The sequence below is a fragment of the Meleagris gallopavo genome, chromosome 1, assembly GCF_000146605.3.
Source record: "Meleagris gallopavo isolate NT-WF06-2002-E0010 breed Aviagen turkey brand Nicholas breeding stock chromosome 1, Turkey_5.1, whole genome shotgun sequence".
NCBI lineage: Eukaryota > Metazoa > Chordata > Aves > Galliformes > Phasianidae > Meleagris > Meleagris gallopavo.
The window spans coordinates 131,719,700-131,738,668 of record NC_015011.2 but is presented as its reverse complement, the minus strand read 5'-3'; the positions used below and the strand labels follow the sequence as shown (position 1 = coordinate 131,738,668).

At 39.0% G+C, this 18,969-nt stretch overlaps 1 protein-coding gene across 1 annotated transcript in view; it reads right to left on the bottom strand.

The window, feature by feature from the left end:
• Positions 1–1,592: 1,592 nt before the first annotated feature.
• NCK2 (NCK adaptor protein 2) overlaps positions 1,593–18,969 on the bottom strand; it is a 91,484-nt gene continuing 74,107 nt past the window's right edge. The window contains exons 4-5 of the mRNA XM_003203176.4: positions 10,462–11,183; positions 1,593–2,969 (exon numbers count right to left, since the gene is read on the bottom strand). Of these exons, the coding sequence (XP_003203224.1) occupies positions 2,775–2,969; positions 10,462–11,183 (917 nt within the window). The 3' untranslated portion in view covers positions 1,593–2,774. The remainder of the gene's footprint in view (positions 2,970–10,461; positions 11,184–18,969) is intronic.

Genomic DNA, 18,969 nt, shown 5'->3' with positions numbered 1-18,969 from the left:
ATATTAAGAAGCTGCTCACAAGGCAAGAAGTGGAAGAAAAAAAAAAATAAAAGGATTGTAAACCCCTTAAAATATCAAACAAATGGTAAAAATTTCACTTAGAAGTAAATTTGATTTAGTTCGAATCTATCAAGACTACAAAAGGAGTTAGAAACTTTCAGTGGAAAAAAAAAAAAGCAAAATAGAAAATACACAGCAAGAGGCAAAGGAAGACTCTTGGAACAAGAAAAACAGTGAATGTGTCAGAAAAATGAACATGGAGCATGAAAGAGTAACTGTGATTGTTAGTTTACTGAAATTCTTAACATCTTTGCCATACTCAAGGTACATGCTTACATTTAGCTAAATAAAGAATTAGATATTAGACAGCAAAAGACCTATGGTCTCTGCAGAACTCACTTCAAAGCTTAAGAAGAAACCAACTGTGATGTCCTGGCAAGAAGACTGTAAACAAGGGGCACTTCTCAGCAACTCTGTAATGAAAACTTTCCTGCTTCCAGAACCTAGCCATGGGTATGTTCTTGCCAGGACGAAGAGTGATTGTTCCGGTCTGCCCTAAATCACTACTTTCCTTCATGAGGCTGGACCATGCAGAATTTTCAGTGCCCAATTTTTGTTTACCCACATACAGAAAAAAACAGCTGTTAATTCATACACAGTTCTAATCCAGATAATCTCACAGAAATAAGAAGAGTGGTGGGTGAATAACGCGTGTATAACTCACAAAGTCGTATGTTGGTTGCTCTGAAAGTAATGCCTCGATTTACTTCCATGGAAGCTACAACAGATACAAAGAGCACAATAACACTATTTGATAGAACAAATTGTCAGCTACAAAACACTTTTTCAACAGAGTCATCACCACCAGCTATGCATTTTTGCCAATGATGAACAGAAAGCATGCACGCCACAGTCACAAAAATCTGCATGGCCATCCAGAACATGGCTTGTCTTTGATGTCGTTGTCACCACTGCTGAAACGCACCATCCACTGCCTCACTCTGCTCACATCCACTGTCTGGTCTCCATAAAGTTCCAGCAAATGTTGATGAATGTCAATGGATGCCATTTTTTTTCTGCATGGAAGAATTCAATGAGACACCTTTGTTTCATACATACTTTCATGTCAGACACCATTGTGTCGGAGTGCCCCTTTGCTGCCATCTATCACACAGCAACAAAATGTTACAGGATATTGGTGGGAAGGTTCAGCCTCTACTGCCATCCCACCTCTGACATCATAATAATAAATAGGAGGCATTACTTTCAGAGCGGCCCTCAGCTGATGCCCACTCTGCCTACTCTGGAGTTATGTATGTATCACCACTGGCTGAAATACAAAAATCTGTAAGGAAGACTTAATAGCAAAAAGGTACTATAAAAGAGCTCCACCTTGCAGTTTTCATTAAAGCTATAAACAAATCACAGAGAGAATCAATGTGGAGCTCATATCAAACTGAACTCTGCAGTTGCAAATATTTTCTTTGTAGGCCACACACATTCCAAGACAGACAAATTCAGAATTTACTCTATTTGACCTTTCTAAAGCCACATCAGGACTACCACCCAAGGATAAACCCAGTACTCCATCATGACATAATACCTTTTTTATTACAATATCCAAAAAGCTGAGTACGCAAGATTTTGAGATCTCAAGATCCCTTCTTCAATCTCAGGAGTGTGCCATCTAAAGTCTGTATATTTAAACCATAAAGGAGTTTAAATGTAAAGAAAAGAGAAAAAAAGCATTTTCTTCATAAACATTCTGTGTGTCTCTTCCTACCAATCACACCATCCTCTGTAAAACCTGAAGATTCCTTTCTGTAAAGCAAATATATATATAGTGTTGGTAGCCCACCCCACCCTGTCCCCTGATCAGTTTTTATTAATCTTCTGTATTAGTGTCAACAATCAGCTACAGATACATATTACTTTGAGAATTAAATACATAATTGTTTAATTCAAACAAGCAGAAGGGCAAGAGGAAAAAAGCATTATGTGGATGGCACATTTGGTTGTAGATTACCAGAACATTCAGTCTTTACAATTCAGTGATTCTCTCTTTAGTAATCAACTTTCAAATAAAATTTCTCTTTGTTGCAATTACAGACCAAAATACACTAGATAGTTTTCTTTTACTACAATCTTACCATAGTAGTTTAAGAAGTACTATTACAAAACGCTTTAATTAGTGTACTCTTTGCAAAGAGTCAGAGAGGCAATGTAATAGCAGAGTACAGTGTAAAGAGTGCTTCTAGGAACTAGGAGTTTTTGTAATACACTACCTGGTAAGCAATATAGCTACAGAACTCACAGCCACAACTGTTATGTCTACTATATCTCACTTACTTAGCTGCAGCCTCAGTGCATTCAAACTGTGCCCGATGTCTCTTAATGAAGAGTTCTGTCTGTCTGCGTGAGCAATTTGAACAGGTTAACACTGGGTTGAATTGCAAACCCCCCTCCTTTATCCGAGCTAAGTATGTAAACGTACACAGAAGAGGGGAATTTAGAACTCGGACATGGAAGTGAGTGCTTACAATGGCCACAAAGGTGAACTTCTCAACCTGAAGGGAGGTGATCTGAGATTAACAGAACTGAAACACAAAAGTAGGCAAACGAAAAAGGACAAATAACAACCAACAGAGCAAACACGTTAGAAAGAGCCTACTCTTTAAGCCTGTTTCGGATATTGCTCTGCTCTATAAAAGTGATTTTAGGACCTAAGGCTTGGAAGTTAGAAGAGGCCTGGGTGGCCAAGTCCATCTTCATCGTCACTGAAGTGCTTTCACAAGATATAGCTTTTCCCCGTGTTCACTGGTGAAGATGGGAGCCTTTTTGTAGTGTTCCACCAACTCATCCATAGTATTAAAGCGACGCTGCCCAATACAATAGACATTGTCCACGAGCTGCACCTTGAAATGTTTGTTCTTCCCCGATGCCTTTAGAGATACTGAGAAGTCACTGGGCTGTTGAGAAGAATTCAAAGAGAAAAAAAGAGTTACATAAAAGCGAACAAAAGAAGGCACAGTATGGTGGTTTCAGGAACAAACTGAAACATAGTTGACAATGTAATTTGTGCTAGTCTTTGTTCCACAGCTCAGTGCCTTAGCTACTTAAGAAACCCAATAGTCTATTATTCAATAAATAATTGCCACCGTTATTAACGTGCACAGTTAAGTCATTTAAGTGAAGCTCCCCAGATGCATAGTCTGAAGCTGCCAATTACATGACTAAATTGCAAATATTATCTTAGCTCCTCCATGCAGAAGCACGAGAATGTCAAGGAGAAGAGAAAAACTTTCATCATTTTTGTTTCTTTGCTTGAGAGCCCTGGAGAAAGCTATTATTGCTGTACTGCTTGGGTGAGATGAAGCAAACTCCCTGTATCATTTCTCTAATTATTATTATTTTTTATTATTTTTTGAGCTGTGACCACTAGAGGGCCATTTTTGCATTGTATTGCAAAAGAAAAAAAAAATCAGAAAAGATGTCTTTATCTTCATCCCCACATGTATGGGAAATATTGTCTTCTACCACACACACCTCTTTCTTAATAAGATAAAGCTACAGAACAAAAATATAGAACAAACCACACCATCAGACACCAGCCATGAAAGACAAATTTAAACACTAATTAAATTATCCAGAATAGAGCAATTTTGCATGATAAATCTTGATAAATCTTTTAGTCTTGGTGAGTGGCTGCTTTCAGAAGGCTGCAATCAGAACAGGCAGGACACGAGCCCACCATCCATCCTACACCAAACACAGCTGGCAGCATTGAGAACCAGATCACTGCTTTCAGTCAAAAAAGCAAAACCCATGAGGGAGCACTCGGTTCACAGTATGATGCACAAGCTCTACCCCAGCACAGCTGCAACACTGCGGGGGAGTGGGAACCTCCCAGTGTCAACACAGTCGCCAGCTCTGCTTTGGGAAGATGTGCTGGGTGCCTTGTACACACTGGAGTATCTATCCAAAGTGATCCGTTTTCTTTTCCTGGAGCAATGTGGGTCTCTGCCACACATATCCTCCACATCCTGTGCTGGCCCAAATCCTGTACCCTGAATCTCACCTGTTTTAATGTTGATACCTTCTCTTCCTTCTCCATCCTACTTCATTCACGCTGCTAAAAAACAATTAAAAACCTGGCAGCATCTAGCTGAACCTCCTGGATCTGCATAACCTCGGCATAGAGGGCTGTGCCAGTCAGTCCTGGCACAGAGCCTGTACTTCAGCAGACATCTTCCTACTCCTAATGAACAGTCAAAGGGTAATGAAAAATCTAGAAGCACAGGTCTGCACAAGAACAGCTCTGAACACATCCCAGGGTGCAGGACTTGCTGCAGGGAAGATCAAGGCATGAGCTCTGAGCTTGAGCCACCTTGCAGCTCCACAGAATCCTTCAAAGGGACAGCATGGGGACAAGTACTGCAGGGCAGGCTGCTTGAGGTGCAGAAAACAAGATCAAGTCTTGTTGAGCAAATTCTGAGGCTTCTGACGATAAGCCTCTGTTGAGTGAAAATATCTTTTCCTATTTCTAAAAACAAAAGTCTTTATGACATGGGTTAAAAATGGAAATCATCACTTTGTGTTTCACAAAGTTTTAATGCTTTTCTGCTAAAGCACACTTGTTTACAGCACATCAATATAATGAGTTTTCAAAGTTCCTGGTACTTGCTAAGTATCATCACCTTCAGCAGGATTCAGTACCGACAGAGGTGCTGGTTCTGGACCTCTGTCCCAAGCACTGGCCATACTTAGTCATGAAGTGGTCTACACAACACCACAAATACGTTTCCCATCACTTTAGTTACGAGCTTTCGTGAATGGTCATTTTTCTGAACTACGGTCCATTTTTTCAGCCTCAGAGCTGCTCGTTAGATTCGTGCATAAAGAGGAGACATCAGTATTGCTTATCTTCTCCAGAATATATGTTACAAAGTTTACCCTTTTCATGATCTAATTCAGTTACAAAAATAGCGGAAAGGCTGATCTAAGTCTTTTGAGAGCCACCATCCGGTGCACGGAGATGGAAGAGCTTGAACAGCTGCTGCAGAAACCCTGAAACCCTTTATTGGCCTCAGATAAATAAATTCACCAGGAAGCAAGAACAAACAGCATGATCAACCAGACTTACAGCTACTTTTATTTTGGTATTTCCCCACTGTATCCAACATACAAGATGGTTAAAAAAAAATCATTTTAAAAATATATCTGCAGATTAATTAGAGCTCTTAACATTACTGCTGGTTTGATGCAGCTTGAATTGGTTCCCTGCTGTCCTCCTTGGATTTGCTCCAACTCTGTTTATTTTATTTACTATTTAAGCTGTTCTATTTCAACTGCTGGCCTTTTTTCCTCCCTTCTCCCTCTTAAATTAATTGCTGTATTTGTATGTTTGCACGCTAACTTTTCCAGGAATAAAAGCCTCACATGCCAGTAAGCAAAGGCACATCAGAAGTAAACTTTAATCTCAGAAACCTACAGAGTCGTTGATGACTCTGCCACAGAATCACAGAGCATAGCTTCATGGCAGGGAACCTTTGAATATTTCTGTGCTGCCATAATTGGGAAAGCCTCAATCTGAAGTCAAATCCATTCCTAAAAATGAAAATTGAAGATTGGCTGTTACACATTTGCAGTTCCTCGGTCCCCGTGTAAAATTCTTCAGAATCACTTCAGAAGCTTTTAATTCTTCCTTAATGACTAACACGACTGTGCCTACAGGTCATGGGAGACAACATGCAGGAACACATTCCTTCAGTTTTATTTCTTTCATCATTAAAACAGACCAAAAACTCTGTCATAAAGACAAGCTACGAAGGGATATGAGGGAAAATGAGGCAAATCAGGATAGAAAGTTCCCTCTTTAAAATCCCCATTTGACGATGGTGCAAGACCCTTTTACTTTAAGTGGCTTTGCTGGGAAAAATAATTCCCCTGAAAGCCTTTTACTGATCCCACAACTTAGTTTTTTATTTCAATCCAGTTTCACCCAGCACTGCCTTTCCTCTCTAGAAGATTTTGCCATTTTTCAGGTTATTCTGTGAGCCCAATCTAGGGCTTCCCAATTCCTTCAAGTTCCAAGCTCAGGTTTCCCCTAATCTTCCCTTCTGTTCAGCTACCTCAGCAACAGCAACAACAAAAACCCCAAAACACCACAACTCAAAGGTCTGCAGTCAGGCTGGAAAGAACAATCTGGAAGGGTTAAAATTCCTTTATCTCATCCTATTTAGATACACACAAATATCCTATGTGACAACCAACATGCTCTCAAATCAACGTTAGGCAGGTCAGAAACATGAATTCTCTCCACTGGTCTTCAAGTACAGTCCTAATAAAATTTCTATTCTTCCATTTAAAATAACCCACTAGGCTATTTCCTGAAGCCTGTTCTCAAGGCTAAACTTACTCCTTCTCTCCACTGTAGCTGTCAATTACAGCATGTCACAGAATATGACGTTATGCAGTTTCTGAACAGTTGCCATATTTAATAGCTTCTATCCGAAGGATTAAAACTCAAGGAAAATATGGGACACCCTGAGAGCTACAGAATTACACCTCAAAAAGCATACAAGCTTTGCCTCCTTCCTCTGCTGGCACAATTTCTGGGCAAAGAACAGAGGAGCTAAATGAAGCCTCAGAGGACTGGCACAAGTCCAGCCACACCTACAATCCTCAATCACTGTAATGCACCTGCATTTCGTGGCAGCCCCCAATACCAACCCCTGCCACCCCAGGGAATGGTATTAAATTGATTGCCATGGGACTATTGGCATAACTTCCTAATGAATAACTGCTCTTGGAATGGTTCAAAGAAGTCACATCCCTTATTTTTGCTAGTAAATGTGATTGGTTTGGGAAAAATAGCTGCCTCTCTGCTTCACGTGAGGACTGAACTTGTAAAGCAGTTTTTCTAACTAGATGCGCTCCACTTCAGTCTCCTCATTCACAGCTCCAAAATCTAAGGTTACATTATCTAGGTGCAATGGAGTTGGCAAAATCTATCAGTCAGTAACTGTGCCTGTTACATAAACTATGGGTTTAAATGGTTCAAACAGGTTTATGATGCTAAGAATAGTATTTCGTAATTAATGAAGCTAATCAGACGCTTAGCTACCCAACGGGGTTCATCTCAGGGTATTTCTCCATGTGGCAGCACCCATCCAACCTAAGTGTAACTGAGGATGGAATTCGTAGCTAAAGGAATCTAGCTGTGAGACCAACATTTGATAATCAAATTAAGAGAAATATCGTAAAATACTACATCTAGTACAGTTTTAAATGACAGTCTCCTCAATAAAGTGAATGCAGAATAACACAAAAACCCCTCACCTGTGCAAATAGAGCTCTACGTAGCTCATTAATAAGCACAGATCTCAACGAAACGTAAGGAAAACTTTCCCAAGGGAAACTTCCCGTCATTCTAATGATAGAAGGCTACGAAAGCACCTAAAACTGCTCAGAGATGAAGCACGAGATTACCAGGACAACTCAATGTTTTATCTATGGGGCTTTTTTAGAATGGAATAACCCTTATACCTTCAGCTTTAACAGGTGAATTCATAACACAGTGCAAAGGCAAGTGCTGCCTAGTATAAAATTGAGCAAAACGAGAGAGCTAACAACTCTGCTCAGCCTGGTCTCTCCCATCAAGACCTTTGGCTCTCATGCTGCAGAGGCTCTTGATAACTTTTAGGCACAGCTTGAACAGCCTCTGCAGTTATGAGTGTGAAAAATGGCAACAGTCAAGAATTTAGGAGTTATTTCTAAAATCTCTGTTCTACCACAAGCTTGAAACATATCTTTGCTATTGCTTTCCTTTGATGCTATCGGGTATACTCACTAGTTTTTTAGATAATTCTTGGTACTTATGGAAAAAAAAACACAAACTAGGAATCCCCAGTGTTTTTATAATTAACGTGTATAAACAGATTACATGAGTATATGATATTTGAGTAAATTTTCTGGGATTCCAATAAGTATTAGATGCTGGAAGTAACTTAAAAACCGTAGTTTGAATGAATCTTCTGCTTCAGAAGCAACGACTTCATCAGTAACAACAGAGAGAGTGAATTCGGAAATGCTTTGAATACAAGTGTGTTTAGTGTGATGATAACATATTAAAAGGTCCTTTCAAGCAAATTGGTTTTACTTAAGATTTAGACTCTTCAAGAGCAAGGAAACGAACTGTAACACAGTGGGCAGTGTGACACGGTATGCACTGAGAAATGGGTGCATACTCTTGTATTTTAAATAATGCAGTAAGTTTCAAACTGCCCTGTTGGCACCTTCCCAGGATGCAGAAGATGACTAATAAGTACCAGTCAGGATAACCCAAAATGCAGCATTCTGTTCAAAAAGCAAGCTTCCATCTGCTTAGACTGACCGCGGCTATGCTGCATCCAATATACTCTCCTGTCCCTGACAGATAGGATGCCAGGCTGAGGGGACATCTGCACAGTTAATTTAATGATTATCATCATCCTCTAGTAGCTCTCTGTATTTTGGAAAACTGTATGATCTACCTCAGTCTTGTCTCCTGTTGACCAAGCAACTTGATTTTGGCAGCCTCTGCTTATAAATCATGTTTTCTAACTACTTTTCTATTTTCTTCCGGTTTATTTTCATTAAATCTGTTTTCCTTCCTGGTCCCCTCTGGTTTATTTGCATTTGTCTTCCTTTTGTGATTATACTTAAATAGAAGCAGAAGTAGGAACTTAAAAATAGAGCTTTGAACAAAGTAGTCTGACAGTTTCATGTCTGCTGCACAGAAAAAATCAATTGAGAAAAGATGCCTGAAACTTACTCAGAAAATTTTCTGTAACCACGAAAAATATTATGGAATATTACACAACCCTATTTTATCAATAAAATGTCAAAATTTCAGAGAATAAAGAGACATCAATCTAACTTCAACAATAATAATGCACTACCAATGCTTTTCAGAAATTAAAATGCAAGGTTTAATTTGTATTTAGAATATCCTGGAGACTTAACAACTCCCCTGTCTTTTTCTACTTGTTTTTCCACTGTCACTAAAAGCTTCTGTTCATCTCCCTCACTACGTGATAATGTGTCAGCCAACTCCAAATTTCAGGTATTATATTAAAAATGCCAACTTGTACTATTGACTAGTAAGTGAAATCACTCATGTAAGGAAGAGGACAGGGGAACAGTTTTTCCTCAGTTCCACAGGCAATTATGATGCAGGCTACCACGAGTTCTAAGCAGAAGTCATATATGCAACCAACACACTCTCTTGAGAACATGCTGGAGTCAAGAAGTTGACCCTCCTTTAAATTAAGTTTAAAGCAGTTCACACTGCTTTAATTTTTATTTGCAATCCACATTACAAATCAGCTTAATTCACAATACAGGAAAAATGTGAGACAAGTGATAGATGCCTGGAGCTGACTGTTTTTTAATAGTGCTGTACTTCTCAACTTAAAAGACTGAGCTGACATAACCATATGGATTTTGAATTTTTATACCTGAAGTAATAAAACTTGGATGGAAGTACGTACTAAACAATTTATCCTCATGGAATAATGGTCCTACTGTTGAAACAACAAATGCAGAAAAACTCTGATGAGAAATTAAGATTCACCTTTTTGTAATGTTTCAAAGGTGTATTGGGGAACTATTAAAACCTGCCACCTTTTAAAAATCACAGCAACGTGATAATTAAATTTGGAGCACCCTAACGATGCTTTCTCTGGCCTCAACATTTATGAAAGGCCTTTCAATGTAATTTCAAATTTGAACTTCCAGATTTATAATAATCCCTAATCAGCACTACTTATATCCCCTTTGACGTCACCAAGGCTCAATTTCTAAGTAATACGAGCCACTGACTTGATCTTTTTTGTTGTGCATTATAATCTTAACAGTTAGATATAATAATTTCATCCTATTACAACCTAAACAATCTAAGTAGAGCAGAAGTACATTAAATTAGAATTTTAATCAATAATTTAAATGATTTAATTTAAAGAATCTGTTATTAACCTATGTTAATTAAAGGCAAAACAAAACCGACCAATGCAAACATCCCACTTGAAATTGGCTTTAAATTAAAATTAATGTCTGAGCTTGTAATTCGCAAGAATTTTTTTTTTTCCTTGTAGTGCAATAAACTTGAGAAGGATTGCACATGAGGATGAAATGTCAGACAGAAGCTTGAAATATCTAGTTACTTGTCTGCTAATTAAAAAACCCTGGATAATACAGTCCACAGTCGTTAAATTTCAGCGTAAATGTAAATGTCACTGCATTTCTGTAAGAGATTGATTCTCACGGAAGGTACATGGATCACTTTGCAGCACTGAAGCACTGCTTGTTTGTTTAGGGGTGAAAAGTCCTTCTCTGGGGTACCCCAATTATGAGCTTCCACACATGCTAGACCATACATCACGTTTTAATATAAAGACCATGGTGCTGAGCATCACTTACCGAAGATTCACTATCTCTAACAAGGAAGTCTCCTTCCACTCCCCTCTCGTTTAGGGCACATTCTGCTTGATGTCGGGTAACATTCCCATAATACCACTCTCTTCCAGCAAATCGTCCGGTAGAAGATGGTCCCGTGTAGCTTATCTGAGGTGGGTGGGAAGTGTTAATGGTAGGACCATCGCTAATGATTACTACATAGTTTTTAGGAACAAGACCAATTTGCCCTCTGGAATTTTTACATTTCCACCATTCTGGGTCATTTTCTGGCTTTTCAATGACTTCCATTGTTTCCCCCTTTTCAAAATTGAGCTCTTCTTCTGTGACGGAGCTGAATGGATACAGTGTCTGAACAACGTGGAGTACTTTGGTGCCCTGGCCGTTACTCATGGAAGCGCCTTTCCTCAAGCTCAGAAAGCTCGGTGAATCTGCTGTGGCCTCCTCAACTTCCTCCACCACATAGTTCGAAGGAAACCAGCCAATCTGTCCATTGTAGCTCCCTCTCCACCAGCCATCGCTGCATTTCTCCATGACAATGACCCGAGACCCTTTGACAAGGGACAGTTCATCCTCTCTCTCCGCCACATAGGCAAATTTGACGTAGGCAGGAATGTTGAGATCATAGATGCGGTCTGCACTGCTGCCATTGGAAGGGTACTCTGCATCTGTGCTGGGAGTGGGCGAGGCGTCTCGCGCGCTCGTCTTTCTTTTTGTTTTTCCTAAGCCTGTTAAATAAAGACAGAAGCGGAAAGTGGTCACTCAACATCCTCCCCACACTGCAGACACTTCATGTAGCAACGCATGCCTACGTCACTTCAAATCTCATCTCTCTATAATGGAGATCTCATCTCTAATGATGCAGACTGTCAGAAAACACAGCAACACCTTTAAGAGATGATCTTTGACATCTTGCTTAAACATCATTATGTATAGCACCATCAACACTCTCTTCCCTTCCCAATAGTATCAGAATCTTAACACACTTAAAAACACTTCACCAGGGAAACTTCCACGAATCTCAAGAAGGTTTGCACAGTTATATCTCTTAAAAAACCAGTTAACCTATCATGCTTTCTCATTTTACTTATGATTTTGACTCAAGTAAAACACGAGAAAGAAGTATGCAAAAATAAACCAGCAGAGGGATAAAACCTTAGTTTCTCTACAGATAACATTCTACTCTCTTCGTTCTTCATTTCATTCCCCAGGCAGCTACAGCTGCAATCGTTTCCAGCTGCAACCCCTCTTGTGAAATCTGCACCTCTTCCATCCAAGTTTTGCCATGTACCACAGAAGCGCTGACCTCACAATGAAGAGGACTATCGGAGTACAGTCCCCTAAAAGCCCCAAGTTCTGCTGTACTGTCATGGTTTCAATTACAGAATTAAATACAATATACTAAAGTAACAACAATACCATTACATTCTTTCCTGGGGTGTAATGTGGAGGAAAAACTGCACCGTTCACTTTCAAATTTCTGCAGCAAAAGCTGCTTAAAATTATATATAAACAAAAAGATAAAGTTAATAAGTAGCTGTCTATTCTAAAATTCAGCTATAAAAGTTCTGAAGATAACACAAAAGATGAAATCTCACAAGGTGAACAACACCCAGAATGTCGTGCATTGGACAGACAGAATGAAAAAAAGAAAAAAAGAAACAACGTAGAAATCACAGATTTTGCACTTTTCTCTCATCTAGATCCTTGGTGGGAGGAGAGAGATTCACTTCAGACACTATGAATACACACTGATTATGGGAAAATGAATGAAAAAAAATGAGGCTTTGTTCTTGTTTCTTTAAATAGTCCTATTAGAAACATGCTATTTCATTTTAACAATCCAGAACACTTTAGTTGGGCCATGGCAGCACTGAAAAATGTATTACAGTATATACTGTGTATATATATATAATATATGTAGTGTGTATATATATATACACACACACGTGCACACACACACACACACACACACACACGTACAAATGTATTAAATAGAATAACTCAGCTGAAAAGGGCCTACAGAGATCCAAGTCCAACTGCCTGACCACTTCAGGGCTAACATACAAGAATTCAAAACTGTGTTTAGTGCAGCTATCTGGCATACTTTGCAGGTTTAGCTGAACAGCACACAAACACTGCAGAGGTAACCACATCACAGGCAAGAAGTTAAAGACATTAATTTCTGCAGCCTTAACATCTCAGAAGACTGCAGAAAATTCCGATGATCCTAAGTGTTTCCTGACCTTCTCGAGCAGTTCCTTGCTTCCTGTTGGAGCCTGCTTACATCCTAATGTAATTCTAAGTACTTAATTTGAACTGAGAGCCTGTGGCTGCCCTTTCAGACAAAATGACAGAGACCAGCTTATTGTGCTGGGGGAGACAATTGCAGGAAAGCAGTGCTTTTATGCCAAGCAAGCTTTAATCAAAAGTTGGCCAGGGCTGATCTCTGCCAAGATTACTGGAATTTTTCATCAGGGTAGAGATCATTTTCAACAAAAATGCAAGCATGTATATAGTATAAGAATTAAGGAGCATTAAATTAGGATAATATAAACAAACACAACTTAAGGGTCATTTAGTTAGAAAATCCTCGTTACAACTTCATGCAGAACAAGCAACTACACCTCAGCGGATTCATCCTACAATAAGCCTTATACTAAAAAGGAACTTTCTCAATTAAAAGCCCAGGTTTTGTTATGCTTTGTTAGGGAGATATAAAGAGCTGTGCCTTGGATTACAGCAGAAGTAATAAGATTGAGAAAAGGAGCAGCTGATGAAGCATCTGGCCAGAATACAACTGGTTAAAAAGAGAACTGAGATAATGAAAAATAGAGGGATGTAATGTGATAAGAGAAATGTCATAAACAGAAGCATCGACAGAAAGAAAAAAAGACAAAACTTGCCAACAAACCATCAAAAAAACACATTTGTAAAAACAAATTAAAAAACAACCACCTTCGGAAGTGTAATGAAGGTGATAAAGATTTAGGAAAAGGTTATCATGCAGGCACTTTCTTTTACTTGGAGTTTCACAGGCTGCATCTTTTCCCACAGACTTTCCAATGCTGTGCTTGACATTTCAAGCATTCCTTTCCATCCTCCCCATTCAAAACGAACCATGACAGTGCAGGAAAAGTCAGATATGTGGCTGGGTTTCTTTATTAGTAAAGGCAAATACACGGATTTCCTCACTTTGAGCTCTAATATTTAACGTAACTGAACTTTTTAAGGATGATACCAAGCTACCAATGAACCTTTCAGAATACCAGTGACATGCACCAAAGTTCTGGTTTCCAAACAGCTTAGGTAAGGAAGTACTCAGAGAGCCATCTGCAGCCAAGCTCAGTGAAGTGTATGCACAACATTATCTACCAGTCATTTTAATGTGAGGTTGTAAGATCTGTAACTGTATCTCTATGGGAGAAGAGGATACAAGTTGTTCCAAGAGCAGAACCAGGGAAATCTGTTCCTGTTTTTCTCCTTGTACCTCCTGCTGCACCATTCCTCCCTGCCTCTGCCAGCTCCTGCAGCACCCTCAGCTACAGCCGCCCCTTATCAGATGACTGCTTTTGCATCTCAGCTTCTTTTCACACCTGTGAAGCCTGTTCCATCTCCCACTACGTGCTGCCCTCCCCGGCCTTTGGCTGCCTGCCTGGCGATACTCATCTTGCTTGGGCTCCCACAAGGTAGGTATGCACTGGGATCCCTGGGGTTCCCCTCAAGTGGGGGAACATGACAGTGTCCCTCCTAGATCCTGAATTGCAGAGAAGTGGTTCCTTTACCTCCACTAGTCTGTCAGGTTTGCCTGAAATTGGCAGTTACCAAGGGTAGACAGATGGGTGGACAATGACAGCTGACTGTGACAGCATGACTAGTGCAAGCTTCATTTCCTTAAGAAAAAAAGTCTAAAAATATAATTTAGTAGGATGTCTGGTTATAGCTAAGGAACAATTAAGTGAGAATTGTGAAATTTATAACACATCTATAACAAAAATCACAACTCCATTAAAAAACCTACAATCTACAGAAGTTATATCTAAAAGAGTAAATACTGCACATTTCTACCTGCTACTATAAGAATTTTTCATTTATTACTATTTACAAGGGTACTGCCCTATTCCTACTGCCAAATCACATGAAGTCCACGTAAGGAATTTTGTAGGAAACAGAACATTTGGGCACACCTGAAGAGCTGAATACACTTGTGACTGTAGCTGTAATTTCAGCACTCTCACTGTCTCAGTTGCACTAGTAGGTATGTTTGCACTGAAAGGCATGTTCACAGTTCAACTCATTGGTTACAGTTCATCTAAAGCCATAATCCTTTGTTACACAACTAATCGTTGTGAAGAAAATTCCAAAACCATGGATTAGCTTTCAAGTGAGTGGAAAAAGAGTGGGAGCACATGGAATGCAAAGCAGCAGAAAGCCTCTTTCATCTTATGGTGCCTGGTAGGAAAGAACTCTGTTCATAACTTACACTTGGCCCATGCTAAATTATTTCATTTTTATCTCTTACCAAGTTGCCAAGTAATGTGAGTGGGTTTAATATTTGGTTGGATGTACTGCTGGAAAAAACATACAATACAAAAAAATCTCAGCCACTGGTTAGCATCATTTCCAGAGAACAAAAGCAATCTACTGCAAACCTTTCTTCTCTCTACAGAGAAAGAAATCCTTTGGCCGTGACAAAGTACCACCAGGGAGACCTAGAAACGTGCCTCTCAACTTACCTTCCCTCTTCCAATGTCTCAGTGGCAACTTTAAGCCCAGATTATATTCTAAGCAGCAGCACTAAGGAAGACCCGTTTCCTCTGAATTTGCTTCCTGTCTCCGAAATTCTCATTGTGAAAGCCCGGCCTTGCACCCTTTCACCCCTTTACTTCTAGCTTCCCCTTGTTGCAATACTGGGTCCTCCAGCCCCAGCCCACACTTTGCAACAGGGGAATTTCCTCCTGTTCACCCTTGTGGCTCAATGCTTTGACACTGCCACTACCCCAACTCTCCTCTGCTGCTCCTGGCCAAGCACCCTGCCCAAAGCCTTGCTGGATGGCAGAAAGCAGAGGTGCTCCGTACCTGAGCAGTCCAGCCTTCTCCTGTTAAAACTAACGAGAGGATTTCTCTCTCCTCCTGCTCCCACTGAAGGGGCTAAAACCAGGCTGCTTGGCTAGGAAAACTACTGGTGTTTGGGATAGAAAAGTTTAACTATGTTTAAAACTTAGTTCTACTTTATCAAATACTTAGAATACATAATACACTGGTATTATCATTGCAAAAAAAAAACAAAAAAAAAACAAAAACAAAAACAAACAAACAAAAAACCAAAATAAAACCAAAAAAACCAAAACCTTTCTGAAAATGTATATTGTATTTGCTAATTGTGATTTTGGTTTTTCCCCATCTTTGCCAGACAAAAGCCCATTTACTAAGCAGATATATTTGCTTAGTTTCAGTAAGACTTATCTACTAACTTTCATGCCCTGCAAGCTGGACTCCTTGCCTGAAACTGATGAGTTTCAACTTTCTGCATTTAAACTGCTTTTCCTCATCCCCAGGGGTGAAAAGAGCAGATTCACTGATGTGGCTGTGTAATGGATCTCCACAGGCTTATCAATACTCCATATTATTTTGTTGAGTTCTTTTTAAGAATAACATGCATTTATGCATAGTAAAAATTTCAGTCAATTCCCAAAGCCCATTTCTAGGAAAAAAAATTAAAAAAAAAAAAAAATTAGGCAAATGAAACTAGTGTCATCTACATTCTTACAACCAACTTTTTCTGAAACCTTTGCTGATGTCAATACATATATCATGGGCAAAAAATATATTCAGTAGCTTACTTATGATCAAATCAACTTCATGGGATTAAAAAAACCCCGCAGATCTAAATGGACGCCTTTAAGAAAAAAGCAGCAATACAGGAAAGTTGTATCAAGAAATTAGAGGCAACACTGAACTGTTTCCAAACGAAATTCCTCAATCCAGAACTCCTTGAAAGAGACATCACTAAATATGCTACATACGATTATTTAAGAAACCATCAGAAACTTATCATTAAAATACTGAAAGTAATAAAGGATGAATTTCTTTTTTCCAGTTCCGTCGCTGGTTCCACAGTAAGTTATTTCTAATCTACAAAAGAAAAAAAAATACACAAAACCAAAACAGAAACAAATTGAGAACGCACTGCCTCAAAACAACTGAGTTCTCAGAAACTACTTTCTCCACATGATTAGATTTCTACTAAATGTCAGTCTTCAAATATCTTGTACCAATCACAGACTGGCAGGACCCTCTGTGTCCCTCAGGACCACCCCATCCCCAGCAGGGCCACCCAGAGCAGGGTGCCCAGGGCCACGGCCAGGCTGCTGGAGATCCCCAAGGAGGAGACCCCACAGCCTCTGGACAGCAGTGCTCTGCCACCAAAGATTAAGTCATCACACGTGTACCCCAAAAAATCAACACGTTATGCAAGGCTCTGTCAAAAGCTGCTCATAAACAGGCATCATTTTAGCAGCAATACAATCCCCCACTGATTTTGATGCATCAGCCAAATACCAAAATTCTCCTTGGCCCCCTGCTGTCATCAGTATTAGTGTTGAGATTCCAGAGCTGTGGTTTGCATGGCTGGGTGAGTTGGTGATTTCATGCGATTGGAGCTATTTCTCAACTTGCTAATTTGGACTTCATGACAACAACTTTTAGAAAGATGTTTAATTTCAACATTTTCACTCACAACTATTCAATATCAAACTGACTAAAACATAAAAAATAAAGTATGAAAAGAGAAGGAAAAACAAGCCATTCTGGAAGACGGTCCTTCAACTACTGCCTTAAATCATACTCACTCCACCACAGCTCCCATGTAGGATATTAAAACACAGATTTTAAACATTAGGCAGGACAATCTGAAAATATGATGGCTGCACTGAAAGAAATGCTCCCTGTCTTATGATGGTGGCCCACAGTGTCAGAGGTGGATGTTGGTGGGATGGCAGTAGAGGTTGAACTTTCTCACCAATATTCCTTCGCGTGTTGTTGCCATGCGACAGATGGCAGCAAAGGTGCACTCTGACACAATGGTGTCTGATGTGGAAGTGCATATGAAGCAAAGGTGTGTTACTGAATTCCCCTATGCAGAAAAAAATGGCACTCACTGACATACATCAACGTTTCCTGAATATTTATGGAGATCAAACAGTGGATGTGAGCAGAGCAGTGGGTGGTGTATTTCAGCGGTGGTGACAGTGACATTGAAGACTAGCCACTGTCTGGATGGCTATGCAAGCTTTTGTGACCATGTCATGCAGACTTCTTGTTTAGTGCTGGCAAAAAGACATAGCTAATGGTGGTGACTGTGTTGAAAAAGTATGTTTCATAGCTGAGAATTTGTTCTATCAAATATTGTTACTGTGCTCTTTGTATCTGTTGTAGTTTCCACGGAAATAAATAGAAGGCATTACTATCAGAGCAACCTATGTATATTTAAGAGGAAAAGAAACAATTTAAGAAAGAATCTCTCATTGGCTTTCCAAATAATCAGTTACTGAAATTTCTACACATTGCCAGTAATTCTCTGAATTTAAAAATAATCTTGAAGTTTACAAGTAAAATTCTTCATACATCTTTAAAGGTATTTCAATTTGTGTGCCCTCCTTTTAGAATAAAATACTTTAAACAGAACTGCTTGCTTTATTGTTAAAAACTGATCACAGAAGCCACCATCAAAAAAATATGAGAACTGTACATGTTTTATGAAAGTATTTTCATTTTAATCCTTTTTTGTTTTTAATAACGCTTTTCTTGGAAAATAAACATATTATAACTCAAATTGAAACTGGGCCAGAAAGAGCTGAAAAATGTACTATTCAAGCAAAACGTGGATAAGGCTGAAAAATTCAACTAAGTCCAATGTGCAAACAGAACTCCTGGTATAAATACCTAGAACAACAGCTAACAAATTCTTCAATATACTGACAGAGTTAGTAAAATACTCTTGGAGAAGACATTTCAGTCAACTTCAGTAATTAAGAAGTTAAGAAATCAGTTTCAACTAAGATGGAAATAAGTCCTCTTTTACTCAAATATAAAACCAGGGCAGATCTTCCACTTAAATCCTTGAAGGTACCAGAGACTATCACTCAATTTACTAACTAAAATGTTAGATGTAGCAGAAGGGACCAAATTTATCAAACCCCTTTTTGTTTATTCAACATTTTAGCTTATTTTAGAGGTATTTAAAATGATTTTTGTGCATTTTAAGAGGACTGCAATTCCATGTGGTTTCACACATGTGGAGTAAAACAATTGCCCTTTTTGTTTACCAAATAATTTATTCATCTCCTTTGACTAAGGGCCTGAATAAGTACATATTAATACATAGAGTTAATAAGTATGCAAAATGTACACTGCCTTCCTTAAACAAAAAACAGATTATACTAAGAAAGATGTAATTTTCAGGAAAATTCTTAAAGGAAAAAAAAAAAAAAAGATTTAAAATAAAATACTTAA